At 43.3% G+C, this 15,366-nt stretch overlaps 1 protein-coding gene across 1 annotated transcript in view; it reads right to left on the bottom strand.

The window, feature by feature from the left end:
- Window positions 1-14,710, bottom strand: part of LOC106561356 (G1/S-specific cyclin-D2) — a 126,012-nt gene extending 111,302 nt beyond the window's left edge. Inside the window, exon 1 of the mRNA XM_045688353.1 lies at window positions 14,666-14,710. Coding sequence (XP_045544309.1) covers window positions 14,666-14,695 — 30 coding nt within the window. The 5' untranslated portion in view covers window positions 14,696-14,710. The remainder of the gene's footprint in view (window positions 1-14,665) is intronic.
- Between the last annotated feature and the right edge of the window lie 656 nt (window positions 14,711-15,366).

The following is a 15,366-nucleotide window of genomic DNA, read 5'->3' on the forward strand; positions in this document are numbered from 1 at the left end:
GCTTTTTTACGAGAAAAATGGCATAAAAATGGATTTTAAACAGCGGTTGACATGCTTCGAAGTACGGTAATGGAATATTTAGAATTTTTTTGTCACGAAATGCGCCATGCTCGTAACCCTTATTTACCCTTTCGGATAGTGTCTTGTACGCACGAACAAAACGCCGCTATTTGGATATAACTATGGATTATTTGGGACCAAACCAACATTTGTTATTGAAGTAGAAGTCCTGGGAGTGCATTCTGACGAAGAACACCAAAGGTAATAACATTTTTCTTATAGTAAATCTGACTTTGGTGAGTGCTAAACTTGCTGGGTGTCTAAATAGCTAGCCCTGTGATGCCGGGCTATCTACTGAGAATCTTGCAAAATGTGCTTTCACCGAAAAAGCTATTTTAAAATCGGACATATCGAGTGCATAGAGGAGTTCTGTATCTATAATTCTTAAAATAATTGTTATGCTTTTTGTGAACGTTTATCGTGAGTAATTTAGTAAATTCACCGGAAGTTTGCGGGGGGTATGCTAGTTCTGAACGTCACATGCTAATGTAAAAAGCTGGTTTTTGATATAAATATGAACTTGATTGAACAAAACATGCATGTATTGTATAACATAATGTCCTAGGTGTGTCATCTGATGAAGATCATCAAAGGTTAGTGCTGCATTTAGCTGTCTTCTGGGTTTTTGTGACATTATATGCTAGCTTGAAAAATGGGTGTCTGATTATTTCTGGCTGGGTACTCTGCTGACATAATCTAATGTTTTGCTTTCGTTGTAAAGCCTTTTTGAAATCGGACAGTGTGGTTAGATTAACGAGAGTCTTGTCTTTAAAATGGTGTAAAATAGTCATATGTTTGAGAAATTGAAGTAATAGCATTTCTAAGGTATTTGAATAACGCGCCACAGGATTCCACTGGCTGTTACATAGGTGGGACGATTTCGTCCCGCCGGCCCTAGAGAAGTTATTTAACCAGGTAGGCTAGTTGAGAACAAGTTCTCATTTGCAACTGCGACCTGGCCAAGATAAAGCAAAGCAGTTCGACACATACAACAACACAGAGTTACACATGGAATAAATAAACATACAATCAATAATACAGTAGGAAAATCTATATACAGCATGTGCAAATGAGGTAGGATAGGAGAGGTAAGGCAATAAATAGGCCATGGTGGCAAAGTAATTACAATATAGCAATTAAACACTGGAATTGTAGGATGTGCAGGGGATGAATGTGCAAGTTGAGATACTGGGGTGAAAAGGAGCAAGATAAATAAATAAATACACTATGGGGATGAAGTAGATTGGATGGGCTATTTACAGATGAGCTATGTACAGGTGCAGTGATCTGTGTGCTGCTCTGACAGCTGTGCTTAAAGCTAGTGAGGGAGGAAAGAGTCTCCAGCTTCAGAGATTTTTGCAGTTCGTTCCAGTCATTGGCAGCAGAGAACTGGAAGGAGAGGCGGCCAAAGGAAGAATTGGCTTTGGGGGTGACCAGTGAGATATACCTGCTGGAGCGCGTGCTATGGGTGGGTGCTGCTATGGTGACCAGTGAGCTGAGATAAGGCGGGGCTTTACCTAGCAGAGACTTGTAGATGACCTGGAGCCAGTGGGTTTGCCGACGAGTATGAAGCGAGGGCCAGCTAAGGAGAGCATACAGGTCGCAGTGGTGGGTAGTATATGGGGCTTTGGTGACAAAACGGATGGCACTGTGATAGACTGCATCCAATTTGTTGAGTAGAGTGTTGGAGGCTATTTTGTAAATGACATAGCCGAAGTCGAGGATCAGTAGGATGGTCAGTTTTACGAGGGTATTTTTGGCAGCATGAGTGAAGGATGCTTTGTTGCGAAATAGGAAGCCGATTCTAGATTTAATTTTGGATTGGAGATGTTTAATGTGAGTCTGGAAGGAGAGTTTACAGTCTAACCAGACACCTAGGTATTTGTAGTTGTCCACATATTCTAAGTCAGAACCGTCCAGAGTAGTGATGCTGGACGGGCGGGCAAGTGCGGGCAGTGATCGGTTAATGAGCATGCATTTAGATTTACTTGCATTTAAGAGCAGTTGGAGGCCACGGAAGGAGAGTTGTATGGCATTGAAGCTCATCTGGAGGTTAGTTAACACAGTGTCCAACGCAGGGCCAGATGTATACGGAATGGTGACGTCTGCGTAGAGGTGGATCAAAGAATCACCAGCAGCGAGAGCGACATCATTGATGTATACAAAGAAGAGAGTCGGCCCGAGAATTGAACCCTGTGGCAGCCCCATAGAGACTGCCAGAGGTCCGGACAACTGGCCCTCCGATTTGACATACTGAACTCTATCGGAGAAGTAGTTTGTGAACCAAGTGAGGCAATCATTTGAGAAACCAAGGCTGTCGAGTCTGCCAATAAGAATGTTGTGATTGACAGAGTCGAAAGCCTTAGCCAGGTCGATGAATACGGCTGCACAGTAATGTCTCTTATCGATGGCGGTTGTGATATCGTTTAGGACCTTGAGCGTGGCTGAGGTGCACCCATGACCAGCTCTGAAACCAGATTGCATACCGGAGAAGGTACAGTGAGATTCGAAATGGTCGGTAATCTGTTTGTTAACTTGGCTTTCAAAGACCTTAGAAAGGCAGGGTAGAATAGATACAGGTCTGTAGCAGTTTGGGTCTAGAGTGTCTCCTTCTTTGAAGAGGGTGATGACCGCGGCAGCTTTCCAATCTATGGGAATCTCAGTCAATACGAAAGAGAGGTTGAACAGGCTAGTAATAGGGGTTGCAACAATTTCGGCAGATCATTTTCGAAAGAGAGGGTCCAGATTGTCTAGCCCAGCTGATTTGTAGGGGTCCAGATTTTGCAGCTCTTTCAGAACATCAGCTATCTGGATTTGGGTGAAGGAGAAGTGGGGGAGGTTTGAGCGAGTTGCTGTGGGGAGTGCCGGGCTGTTGACCGGGGTAGGGATAGCCAGGTGGAAAGCATGGCCAGCCATTGAAAAATGCTTATTGAAATTCTCAATTATTGTGGATTTATCGGTAGTGACAGTGTTTCCTAGCCTCAGTGCAGTGGGCAGCTGGGAGGAGGTGCTTTTATTCTCCATGGACTTTACAGTGTCCCAGAACTTTTTTGAGTTTGTACTACAGGATGAAAATTTCTGTTTGAAAAAGCTAGCTTTAGCTTTCCTAACTGCCTGTGTATATTGGTTCCTAACTTCCCTGAAAAGTTGCATATCACGGGGGCTATTTGATGCTAATGCAGAACGCCACAGGATGTTTTTGTGCTGGTCAAGGGCAGACAGGTCTGGAGTGAACCAAGGACTATATCTATTCCTTGTTCTACATTTTTTGAATGGAGCATGCTTATTTAAGATGGTGAGGAAGGCACTTTTAAAGAATAACCAGGCATCCTCTACTGACGGATGAGGTCAATGTCAATCCAGGATACCCCGGCCAGGTCGATTAGAAAGGCCTGTTCTCTGTGTTTTAGGGAGCGTTTGACAGTGATGAGCGGTGGTTGTTTGACCGCAGGCCCATTACAGATGTAGGCAATGAGGCAGTGAACGCTGAGGTCTTGGTTGAAAACAGCAGAGGTGTATTTGGAGGGCGAGTTAGTTAGGATGATATCTATGAGGGTGCCCGTGTTTACGGATTTGGGGTTGTACCTGGTAGGTTCATAGATAATTTGTGTGATATTGAGGGCATCAAGCTTAGATTGTAGGATGGCCGGGGTGTTAAGCATGTCCCAGTTTAGGTCACCTAGCAGCATGAGCTCAGAAGATAGATGGGGGGCAATCAATTCACATATGGTGTCCAGGGCACAGCTGGGGGCAGAGGGTGGTCTATAGCAAGTGGCAACGGTGAGAGACTTGTTTCTGGAAAGGTGAATTTTTAGAAGTAGAAGCTCAAATTGTTTTGGTACAGACCTGGATAGTAAGACAGAACTCTGCACGCTTTCTCTGCAGTAGATTGCAACACCGCCCCCTTTGGCAGTTCTATCTTGGCGGAAAATGTTACAGTTAGGAATGGAAATGTCAGGGTTTTTGGTGCTTTTCCTAAGCCAGGATTCAGACACGGCTAAGACATCCGGGTTGGCAGAATGTGCTAAAGAAGTGAATAAAGCAAACTTAGGGAGAAGGCTTCTAATGTTAACATGCATGAAACCAAGGCTTTTACGGTTACAGAAGTCAACAAATGAGAGCACCTGGGGAGTAGGAGTGGAGCTAGGCACTGCAGGTCCTGGATTAACCTCTACATCACCAGAGGAACAGAGGAGAAGCTGGATAAGGGTACGGCTAAAGGCTATAAAAACTGGCCGTCTAGCACGTTCGGAACAGAGAGTAAAGGGAGCAGCTTTCTGGGCATGATAGCATAAATTCAAGGCATAATGTACAGACAAAGATATGGTAGGAAGACAGTACATTGGAGGTAAACCTAGGCATTGAGTAATGAGACGTTTAAACCAGGTGATGTCATCGCATATGTGAGATGTGGAACAACATGGTTGGTTAAGGCATATTGAGCAGGGCTAGAGGCTCTACAGTGAAATAAGACAGTAATCACTAACCAAGACAGTAATGGACAAGGCATATTGATATTAGGGAGAGGCATGTGTAGCCAAGTGATCGTATGGGTCCAGTGAGTGGTTGGGCTGGTTGGGGATATGGCGATTCAGACAGTTAGCAGGCAAGGCTAGCAAGCTAGCAGTTAGCAGGCCGGGGCTAGCAAGCTAGCATAAGGGCCTTAGATGGACGTCGCGATGGGGAAAGTCTGTTTTTGCCTCCTCGTGCGGTGACGTCGATGGATCAGTCGTGGAATTAGTAGGGTTCCAAGTAGCAGAGGGGTCCAACTCCAATTGGCAAAATGGGTATAGTGGTCCAAGAAACTGGCCGATGGATCAGCTAACAGTCCAATATGCTCTAGATAGCTAGCAGGCCGCGGTTAGCAGAATGGGCCTTCAGGAGACGTCGCGCCTGAGGGGCCTGTTGGGATCCTTGGGCAGATTATGTCAGTATTCCAGTCGTGAAGGATCGGAGGGGTTCCGTGCCCCGTACCGGCAGTAGAAGGGGTCCGGATATTGTAGCCGAGGAGGGGGCTTCAGGAGTAGCCCAGGAGCCCTAGCCGGGAGATGGGTCTAGCATGGGCTAGCTCCAGGCTAGTCAACCCGGGTTGAGGTTAGCTAGCTGTGATGATCCAGATGAAAAGGTTCAGAGTTTGCGGTAGGAATCCGGGGATATGGAGAGAAAAATAGGTCCGGTATGCTCTGGTTTGAAACGCGTTGTACGAACTGGCGAGAGATTTCCGAGCTAAAGGTTAGCTGATGACCACTAATAGTGGTTAGCTGACTGACAGCTGATAGCTGGTAGCTAGTTAGCTAGCTAGCTTCAGTTGAGGTATTCCAGTTTGGAGGTAAATTGAAATACTTTAGGAAAAAAAACAGATCCACACCACATTGGGTGAGGCGGGTTGCAGGAGAGTATTTTGAAGTTGAGGTTTAGGAAAAATATTAAAAACAATGCAAAGAAAAATATATAAAAAGATATATACATGGGACAAGACAAGAAAAAGAGAAAGACGTCTGACTGCTACGCCATCTTGGATTCGGAAATGTGTAGCAGAAAAGCTGTAAAAAAAAAATATATATATATATAGTTGTCTTCCGAAGAGTGGTGGAGGGGTTAATTTTAAACAAATTTAATAAAAAAATTGCATATCTGAAGAAGTGCAAGCTATTGTTAATTGCTCCCTGTTAACAGGCACTTTCCCCACTGCACTAAAAACTGTTATGGTGAAACCCCTTCTGATGAAAAGTAATCTCGTATTTTCAGACAATCTCAATCATTCCATTCTTAAGCAAAATTGGTGTTCAAACAGCAAAATATTTTTTTCATGCAAACTGTATTTTAGAAAAATTCCAATCTGTTCTTTGTGCACAGCACAGAGAAAGTCTTAGTTAAAGCGTTAAATTATCTTAGAACCAACACAGATGTGAAACAGCTCTCTGTTCGGTTGAGAGTTTTTTGTCACTCTTGGTGAACATAACTCAGAGAAAATACATATCACATGTGGCGTTCCACAAGGTTCGATTTTGGGTCCTGTACTGTTCAGTTTAAATATGTTACCCCTTGGCAGCATTATCAGAAAGCACAGCATTGATTTTTACTGCTACGCAGACGATACACAACTTTACATTTCAGTGTCACTAGAGGATTTTAGCTCCACAGATCAATTATTAGACTGTATTAGTGATTTAAATACTTGGATGGCTCCAGGGGCGAAAATCTGATATCAACTTTGGAGGGGACAATTACATTACATTTTCTCAAGAGCAATTCCTGAGGGGGACACCAAAAGTAGTGCTGTAACACATAGCCTACGTTTAATATGGTAAATGTATATTGAGGAACCAAAGAAATAAGGTGTTTGCCGTACTCCTAACTACCGGTACCCAAAACTACACAACTAATCACAACAGCAATACCATTGCCTTTAACAAATCTTAGTTCAGTCACCAGTTTAAGTTGAGAGTGGGGGTGTCCATGGCATTTTCCAATTATGTTCCTATTTTACAAGTAAAAAAAATGGAGAACCTTTCATAATGTTGCCAAACAAAGACTCAACAAACTTACCTGAGACTCCCTGTCTCTGCCAGTCTGTCCCTGCATATCTGTCCCCAACTCTGCTGTCTGTGTGCCATCTGTTGCCTGCTCTGCCTAATGACATCATTGTGAAACATTTCCATTAGAATTTCATTTCTTTCTTATGAGCATTTTATCAACTAGTCTTTGAGATATTAGGCTACTAGGGTTCTTACTTTGCGTTTTGGTGTACTGAAAAATACTCTGATGTCTGTCTTTTTTCTGCCATTTTTCTGCAATTTTTCTACCTGGTTGGCTACACACACAGTATGTAGGTTATTTACAGTAGGAGATGGGCTTCTATCATCTTATCTTCTATCATTCTATATGGGCTTCGATCTAAAAGGTAGCTAGCAAATGTGAAACGGATTGCAGTGACAAGAGTTGACAGCTGTATGAGTTCACCATTTACACAACATATGCTGCAACCTTTTGTAATTTTAATCGTTTGTTTCATATTGGCTGGCTTCTAACAATAGCTGAATTTGCAAAGCTAGCGAGCACCAATTCAGTGGTGTTTGCTATAATCTTTGCTACCCGGGTTAAATAAAGGTGAAATAAAATATATAAATAAAAGTTCCCTTGCGACAATTTAGCTTTTGCAACGAGACCATTAAATATATTTAAAACAATGGTAGAAGAGAGTGTAGTTCTGTTCAGTTTATCGCTAACCTTATCACAGGGACTTTGAAGCACTAACTTACATGCATGCTGATCTTGGAATAAATTGACGATAGCAAAGATTCCATCTTTGACGACGCCACATAAATGGAATAGGTACTAGCTAGCTTGATAGTTAATATTTGCACGCTAGCTCTGCATATTCAGCTAGTGTGTGTGCGCGATTGACTGGATTAACCTCACGTCAGTTACGTGCATTGAGTGCCTTTCAGACAGTAGATACGACCTCTACGTTACCTCGCAAGCTAAGGAACTGGCAGTGGATCAAACCATTGTGAGGCAAAGGGTGGGGTGGTCGCAATCTTTTGAAACTTAAAAACGAGCTATTAAGTGTCTATAATCAGCACAATTGCTTTCATTGCGTATTATTAATATTATTTAAATTACATAGTTATGTTTCAGTGATATATTGGGGGGGGACAAATCATATTTTTCCCAGGATGGGGGGGTCGTGTCCCCCCCCGTCCCCCCCGGGATTTCCGCCCCTGGATGGCTCACAACTTCCTCCAGCTAAATCAAGACAAGACCAAGGTACTTATTGTTGGAGCCAAAGCACAGAGAGAGAATCTAGCCACACATTTTAATTCATGGGCAATAAGATAAAACACCAGGTAAAAAACCTAGGTGTTATTTTAGATTCTGAAGTAAAATTCAAATCACACATTAGGAATGTGACCAAAATAGCTTTTTACCTCCTGAGGAACATTGCCAAGGTGTAGACGTTTCTCTCCCAGGCTGATACAGAGAGACTCATCCATGCATTTATTACAAGCAGGCTTGACTACAGTAATGCTCTCCTGTCTGGTCTACCCATAAAGTCATTGGTCAACTGTAAAACATACAGAATGCTGCAGCATGGGTACTGACCAAGACCAGAAGGAGAGCACAGATTACACAGGTTTCATGGTCTCTGCACTGGCTGCCTGTGAGTTTTAGAATTCATTTTAAGATTCTTCCATTGGTTTTTAAATCAATCCACGATTGTGCACCCCAATACATGTCAGACATGCTTTTAAGTTATGTACTCTGTAGGTCCCTCAGGTCCTCTGGCACTGGCCTTTTAACTATCCCAAAGCCTAGGACCAAGAGGCATGGAGAGGCAGCCTTTAGTTATTATGCCCCCAGCCTCTGGAATAGCCTGCCAGAGAACCTGAGGGTGGCTGAAACTGTGGACATACTTAAAAGAGAGCTTACAACACATATTTTAACTTTTCCTTAATGTGCTTTTTATTTGTTCAGGTTGTGTCATTCTTTGTTTTTTTAATCTTATGTTTGTTGTGTTGTAAATATTTTAGCTTTTTTTAATTCGTTTTTTCCTGTAAAGCACATTACGTTGCATTCCATGTCTGCAATGAGCTGTATAAATAAAGCTTGATTTGATTTGATTCCCACCACAATCTCTGGGAAGGACAGATCTTGCTTTTCCCTTTTGGTTGACAGGGTTATTATTTTAAAGTCTGCGAGAGAGAGTGCTAGTTAACCCACACTAGTCTATTTCTGTGTCTGTCTGGATGAGGGGACAGCATAGGACCAAGAGGTCCAAGAGAGGCCTCTTTTATGGCCATTCTTTCCCGGGATCGTGACCTCCTCACTGGGGATCATTCTCACAGTCGCAGTTTCTGTGCTCATACCTCCATAGCCCCAGGATGTAATGTATAGAACAGCCCAGTGACCTATATTTTGTGCATCACCCAGACCATGCAGAAGACATGTCATATTCATGAGCTACACGTTTATTATTAGCAATGACATGTTACAGATATCCATGACAAGGATCTGTGACAACAATAGCTGATCTATGGTTAGGGAAAGGGAAAGGGGGATACCTAGTCAGTTGTACAACTGAATGCCTTCAACTGAAACGTGTCTTCCGCATTTAACCCAATCCCTATGAATCAGAGAGGTGCGGGGGGCTGCCTTAATCGACATCCACGTCTTCGGCGGCCGGGGAACAGTGGGTTAACTGCCTTGCTCAGGGGCAGAACGACTGATTTTTACCTTGTCAGCTCAGGGATTCGATCAAGCAACCTTTCGGTTACTAGCCCAACGCTCTAACCACTAGTTAGTGATCTATCTGAAGTCACATCTTGACAGGTTTGGGTTATGGCTCTATGTTTAAGATATATGTTTAACTAACCAATTAGCCTCCTGAAAGCTTGTGGAACTGTCTCAATACAGCTGTACTGTAGGTTCAAGGGACATTCTGCTGTTGCAGAATATTCTAGTGTCCAGTTCAAGTCTGTGAGCTCTTCCCTCTGTCAGTCTACCTGGGGTGAGTCAGCATTATCTACCCCTTCTTCTCTCATTCTCTCCTCACACTCATTGAATGGGGGATTTCCTCTGTGAGAACCAATGTTTGATGGGAGCCCCCCCTAACAATTCAAGATACACACTAAAACCCGCACTCAAATGTATGCACGCAAGCACAGCTGCGTGAGCACAACTGCTTGGGCTAGGGTTAACAGTAGTATGCATGTGCAGAGGCACATCTTTGCTCAGAGAGACAGATAGAGAGAAAGTGAGATAGAGAGAGAGCGAGAGAGAGAATGAGAGAGACAGACAGAGAGAGAGAGAGCTGTGGCAAAACCTTGCAACACACCCTCCATGGTTGAAGCTGCATTGATCCGGGGGCTGCAGCTGTTATGGTGGGGGGCAGAGGGACTGGGGGGGTGGTGGTGGTGGTGGTGGTGGTGCTGGGGGCTGAGACGGAATGAGGGGGAGACAGCAGCAGAGCAACCAGAGCTGAGCGACGTGCACGACGAGCTGCTCTTCCTCCCCCCAGCCCAGGGCCAGTCTGTCTGGATCTAGTGCAGCCAGCAGCGCTGCAGAGGAGCAGATGTTTCCTTTATTTAGCAACCGAGCTACAGACAAACTGGGGGCTAACCTGGCAGACTGTTTGACGTGATGACATGGCCCCAGACTGGAGCTAGGGACTAGGGGCTAACAGCGGCTCACTGCACAGAGGGGCCTTTGCTGTGCAAGCCCTAAACAACAGAAAGTACTCTGACTGGAGCACTGGATCCCAGAGACATGAGTGAGATAACCAGAGAAAGGAAGACAGTAAGGGAGACAGTCAGGCACAGTGGACTGGGCGCTCAGTAATGCCATTGGCAGTATAAGACAAAATTCATATATTGCTAGTAATCATTAAGCATGGATTCAGATCGCTCACACACACAAATATCTCAAATCAGACAAAACGTAAATCGTTCCATGTTGTCACTGCCTATTAGATGAACTTGAAACAGAAAACAGACATCTGTACCCTCTCTGGTCAACGGGACCATAGGGTACAGTTGTAGCCGCTGCCTAGGCTGGCTGCTGCGGGACAGGTGGGGGGTGGGGGGTTCCAGCACCCTGAACTCCACCTCTGTTCTTGAGCCCCGGTCGGTCAGCTGTGGGGAGGCAGCTGCTACAGAGGCTAATCCAAAAATGAAACGTATCTGAGCACAAGTGTGCTAGCACATGTCAAAAGTGTCGAGTCACTCTGAGCAGATCCACTTCACTGAGGAATGCCCTGACACACTGGGTGCCTGTGCTGTGCCTCCATCCATATACCCTCCCTCTTCGCGAACAAGATACATCTGGTGGAAAAGACTCAGGAAAAGGTGTGATACTAGGAAAGTGTCTGTTTCTGATGTAATGAGCCTCAGTTTACTGAGGTCTATCAGTTTGACACTTGAGTGAATTATTTTGTGAAAATAATTTCAGGACAATTAAGTGGATGGTCCTTGACACATTGAAAATACTCTACAGCTGCTGTACAACATCAAATGTTTAAAATAAGTTAAAATCATCAAGAGATATGAGAGTGCTGGATGGGAGAGAAACCACCTGACCACCATTTACAGGAATTCAAGCCTGTGGAATTTCGGTGGTAGAGAAAGAAAGACACAGTGCTGGTATCAGATCATTTGTTATAGTGAAAATGACAGTAACATATGTGACCACTAATAGATTCACATATGACCTTTACCTTCAAGGTGGGCACCGGCTCCAATGCAGCCTTGATGAATCTGTGTACTGTCATTGATCAATTTACCAAAAACAATAGAGTATGTGAAATGTTCTGGTATTTATTTAACCTTTAACTAGGCAAGCCAGTTAAGAACAAATTCTTATTTACAATGACGGCCTACACTGGCCAAACCCGGACGACACTGGGCCAATTGTGCGCCGCCCTATAGGACTCCCAATCACAGCCGGTTGTGATACTGTCTGGATTTGAACCAGGGACTGTAGTGACACCTCAAGCACTGAGATGCAGTGCCTTAGACCGCTGCACCACTTGGGAGCACCGGTATAGTTATGAGAATTAGATACCAGTGGGTAGATTGATTGTGTTGAAATATTGTTGTTGATCCATTTACAGTTCATAATACAACATTTTGCAAACAGCCCCCACCACCTCACAGAGAAGTACATAGACATGTGAAATTGATATCTACTAACAGTGACACCTGATGCACAGTGACTATGAGACTCGAAATTGAGCTGGTGCATCCTGTTTCCATTGATAATCCTTGAAATGTTTTTACAACTTGATTGGAGTCCACCTGTGGTAAATTAAATTGATTGGACATGATTTGGACAGGCATACAGTTGACAGCGCATGTCAGAGCAAAAACCAAGCCATGAGATTGAAGAAATTGTCCGTAGAGTTCCGAGACAGGATTTTGTCGAGGCACAGATCTGGGGAAGGGTACCAAAAACATTCTGCAGCATTGAAGGTCCCCAAGAACACAGTGGCCTCCATCATTCTTAAATGGAAGAAGTTTGGAACCACCAAGACTTCCTAGAGCTGGCAGCCCGGCCAAACTGAGCAATCAGGGGAGAAGGGCCTTGGTCAGGGAGTTAACCAAGAACCTGATGGTCACTCTGACAGAGCTCCTCTGTGGAGATGGGAGAACCTTCCAGAAGGACAACCATCTCTGCAGCACTCCACCAATCAGGCATTTATGGTAGTATGGCCTGATGGAAGCCACTCCTCAGGACAAGGCACATGACAGCCCGCTTGGAGTTTGCCAAAAGGCACCTAAAGACTCTCAGACTGGTCTGATGAAACCAAGATTGAACTCTTTGGCCTGAGTGCCAAGCGTCACATCTGGAGGAAACCTGGCACCATCCCTAAGGTGAAGCATGGTGGTGGCAGCATCATGCTGTGGGGATGTTTTTCAACGACAGGGACGGGTCAGGATCGAGGCAAAGATGAACGGAGCAAATTACAGAGAAATCCTTGATGAAAACCTACTCAGGACCTCAGACTGGGGTGAAGGTGCAACCTTCCAACAGGACAACGACCCAAAGCACACACCCAAGACAATGCAAGAGTGGCTTCGGGACAAGTCTCTGAATGTCCTTGAGTGGCCAAGCCAGAGCCCGGACTTGAACCCGATCGAACATCTCTGAAGAGACCTGAAAATAGCTGTGCAGCAATGCTCCCCATCCAACCTGACAAAGCTTGAGAGGATCTGCAGAGAAAAATTGGAAAAACACTCCGGGTACAGGTGTGCCAAGCTTGCAGCATCATACCCAAGCAGGCTCGAGGCTATAATCACTGCTAAAGGTGCTTCAACAAAGTACTGAGTAAAGGGTCTGAATACTTATGTAAATGTGATATTTCCAGGTTAATTAGCAAACATTTCTAAAAACCTGGTTCTGCTTTGTCATTATGGGGTATTGTGTGTAGATTGATGAGAAAAAAACAAAAATTTAATACATTTTAGAAGAATCTGAATACTTTCCGAAGGCGTTGTATACATTTTTCAAAAATAATCATCACAAAAACTTCGGAATAAGCAAAGGCTTTGATTTATTGACAAACAGAAGGAAAAGCGGTCTTAGAAAACATCTACCAGAAAAAGTCTTAAAGGCATTACAAATACATCAAAACACAATAATGTTGAACTAAAGACCCCTGCCAACTAATATCAACACTTATATTTCGTTTTGCTAGGAAAAACATTAGCACCATTAGGTGCAGGAACTCGACTTACCCAGTTGCGGCTCACTTTTTGGAAGCGAACCACTCAATTTCATCCCTACGTTATATCGGCATCGAACACATCACCCTCCCTAGGAGAGGAGGTGAACTCGACAATTTATTGTTAAAATGAGAGGCTGCCTGGATCTTTCATTTAAATACCCTTTTTCCCTTCGGTCTCAACGTAGACTTTGATCTGAAGCCATTCTTGTGATTATTGTGATTTTGCTATTCATTGTAAATGTTTGTAGGCCTATGTAGCCAAATTGTATCTTTGATCGTATGCTATCATTCATGTTTTTTGTATGTTATTTTTATATCTAAGAATTAACCAATGATATCAGGCCACACCCGGCCATGATTACAGACCCCTGTGTGAGTTCTTTGACACTATATAAACTAGTGACCCACAGTGTTTGTCATTATACCCTGATGAAGACAGCTTGTCTATCGAAACGTTGGATATTAGGTTATTCAATTAGGTTATTGGATATTAGGTTATTCAATTGTTTATTTTTCAAGGAAAAACAATTCTGCCTTCTGTAAGTTTAAGAAACATTGCCTTGTGGATTGAAATTCTGTTACCAAAAACCCATATATCTTTAAGATATTTTCTAATTTCTCTACCTCATGAGGAGGGAGGATAATGGACGTTCACAGAAGTAACAAGTAAATGTTATAGTGTTCTTACTGATATCAATTTTGTTAATTCATTATTAAGTGACTAAAACTTAAAATTCTGATACCAAATCAGTAACAGACTTCTGAAAAATCTGTTACAAAATTTCTGCAATTGAATTGGCTAGTAGTAGTAGTCACAAATCACTGCTGGGTCACTTGCTACTGTCCTGCCTTCCACTGGCATACTTTTATGTTCAACTGATAACAGTTTTTTTTCTCTTTCTGTCATCTGGTGGTCAAAGCAAGAGTGTGAAATTCTGGACAACACCTCCCTCTCTCTCTCCAATTAATGCCAACTCTCCGGGCAGTTATCCATGAGCCCCCTCTCTTTCCATTTACTGTAACCATTATCCTCACCCACTGAGCACTGACTGAAACTGTTAGATGGACGTTGAAAAGTAGGTGCAATTCCGTTGTGTTCTCGTGGAATTGCCCCATCCTATATCATTTACACATCTTGTATAATAGTCTATTGTTTCAGGATATTCTATTTCTCAAATGCTAATCAAATCACCAGAGGGAATCTGCAGGGACAGGGAATGTCTTCTATTCCTTCCTTACAGTACAACACATGCAAAATCTACAATATTCTTGCTGTGGTAGAATTTCTTCATTGAAAACAAAGAGGGGAATTCAGTAGCCTTCCCATGTGAAAACAGCAGCTCACATGTACAAAGTAAACCATGGTAGCTAAAGTCTTACCTGAGATGAGCCATGCCCAGCCAAGACCATTCCTGAGACGCTCAGATGCTCCTAGAACAACAAAAACAAAGACACAATTAAATGAACTGAGTGATTGATAGCCATCATATCAACAAAGAAAGTACTGCTCAAACTTAGTTTACTGTTCTCAAGATGATGATGATGATTGCATGGAAAGTACTATTCCTCTTCAATAAAATGTACCTTTCTAACTGGAATTCCCCTGACAGTAGTTTCCTGACAATTCTGATATGAGATAAAAACAAATGCAACTTGAATTGAACAGTCACTTATCCTACAGACTTGTAAATTCCCTCTGTGGGTGACTGGGAGCCCATTGCTTCATGTGTTCACACAATCTTGATCTGAAGAATAATAGTTTGATCATGTGTTACATGTGATATGGCTGAAAGCTCAAATCTAACCCATCTGGTTTACAGTTTTGAAATGAGCCATCAACTTATGCAAGAATGGGGGGTATTCACAAGGTGGCAGATAGTCTAGCGGTTACGTTGGGCCAGTAACAGAAAGGTCGCTGGTTCAAATCCCCGAGCTGATGTGCCCTTGAGCAAGGCATATAAACCTAATTGCTCCTGTAAGTCGCTAAATGACAAAAAATGTAAAAATGTAAGCCACAAAATGGACTGAAACTACTTGAACTTATAAGAAATGCTTAATTTCATTTTACATTAGTGCCCTAT

Source organism: Salmo salar, chromosome ssa10, assembly GCF_905237065.1.
Source record: "Salmo salar chromosome ssa10, Ssal_v3.1, whole genome shotgun sequence".
NCBI lineage: Eukaryota > Metazoa > Chordata > Actinopteri > Salmoniformes > Salmonidae > Salmo > Salmo salar.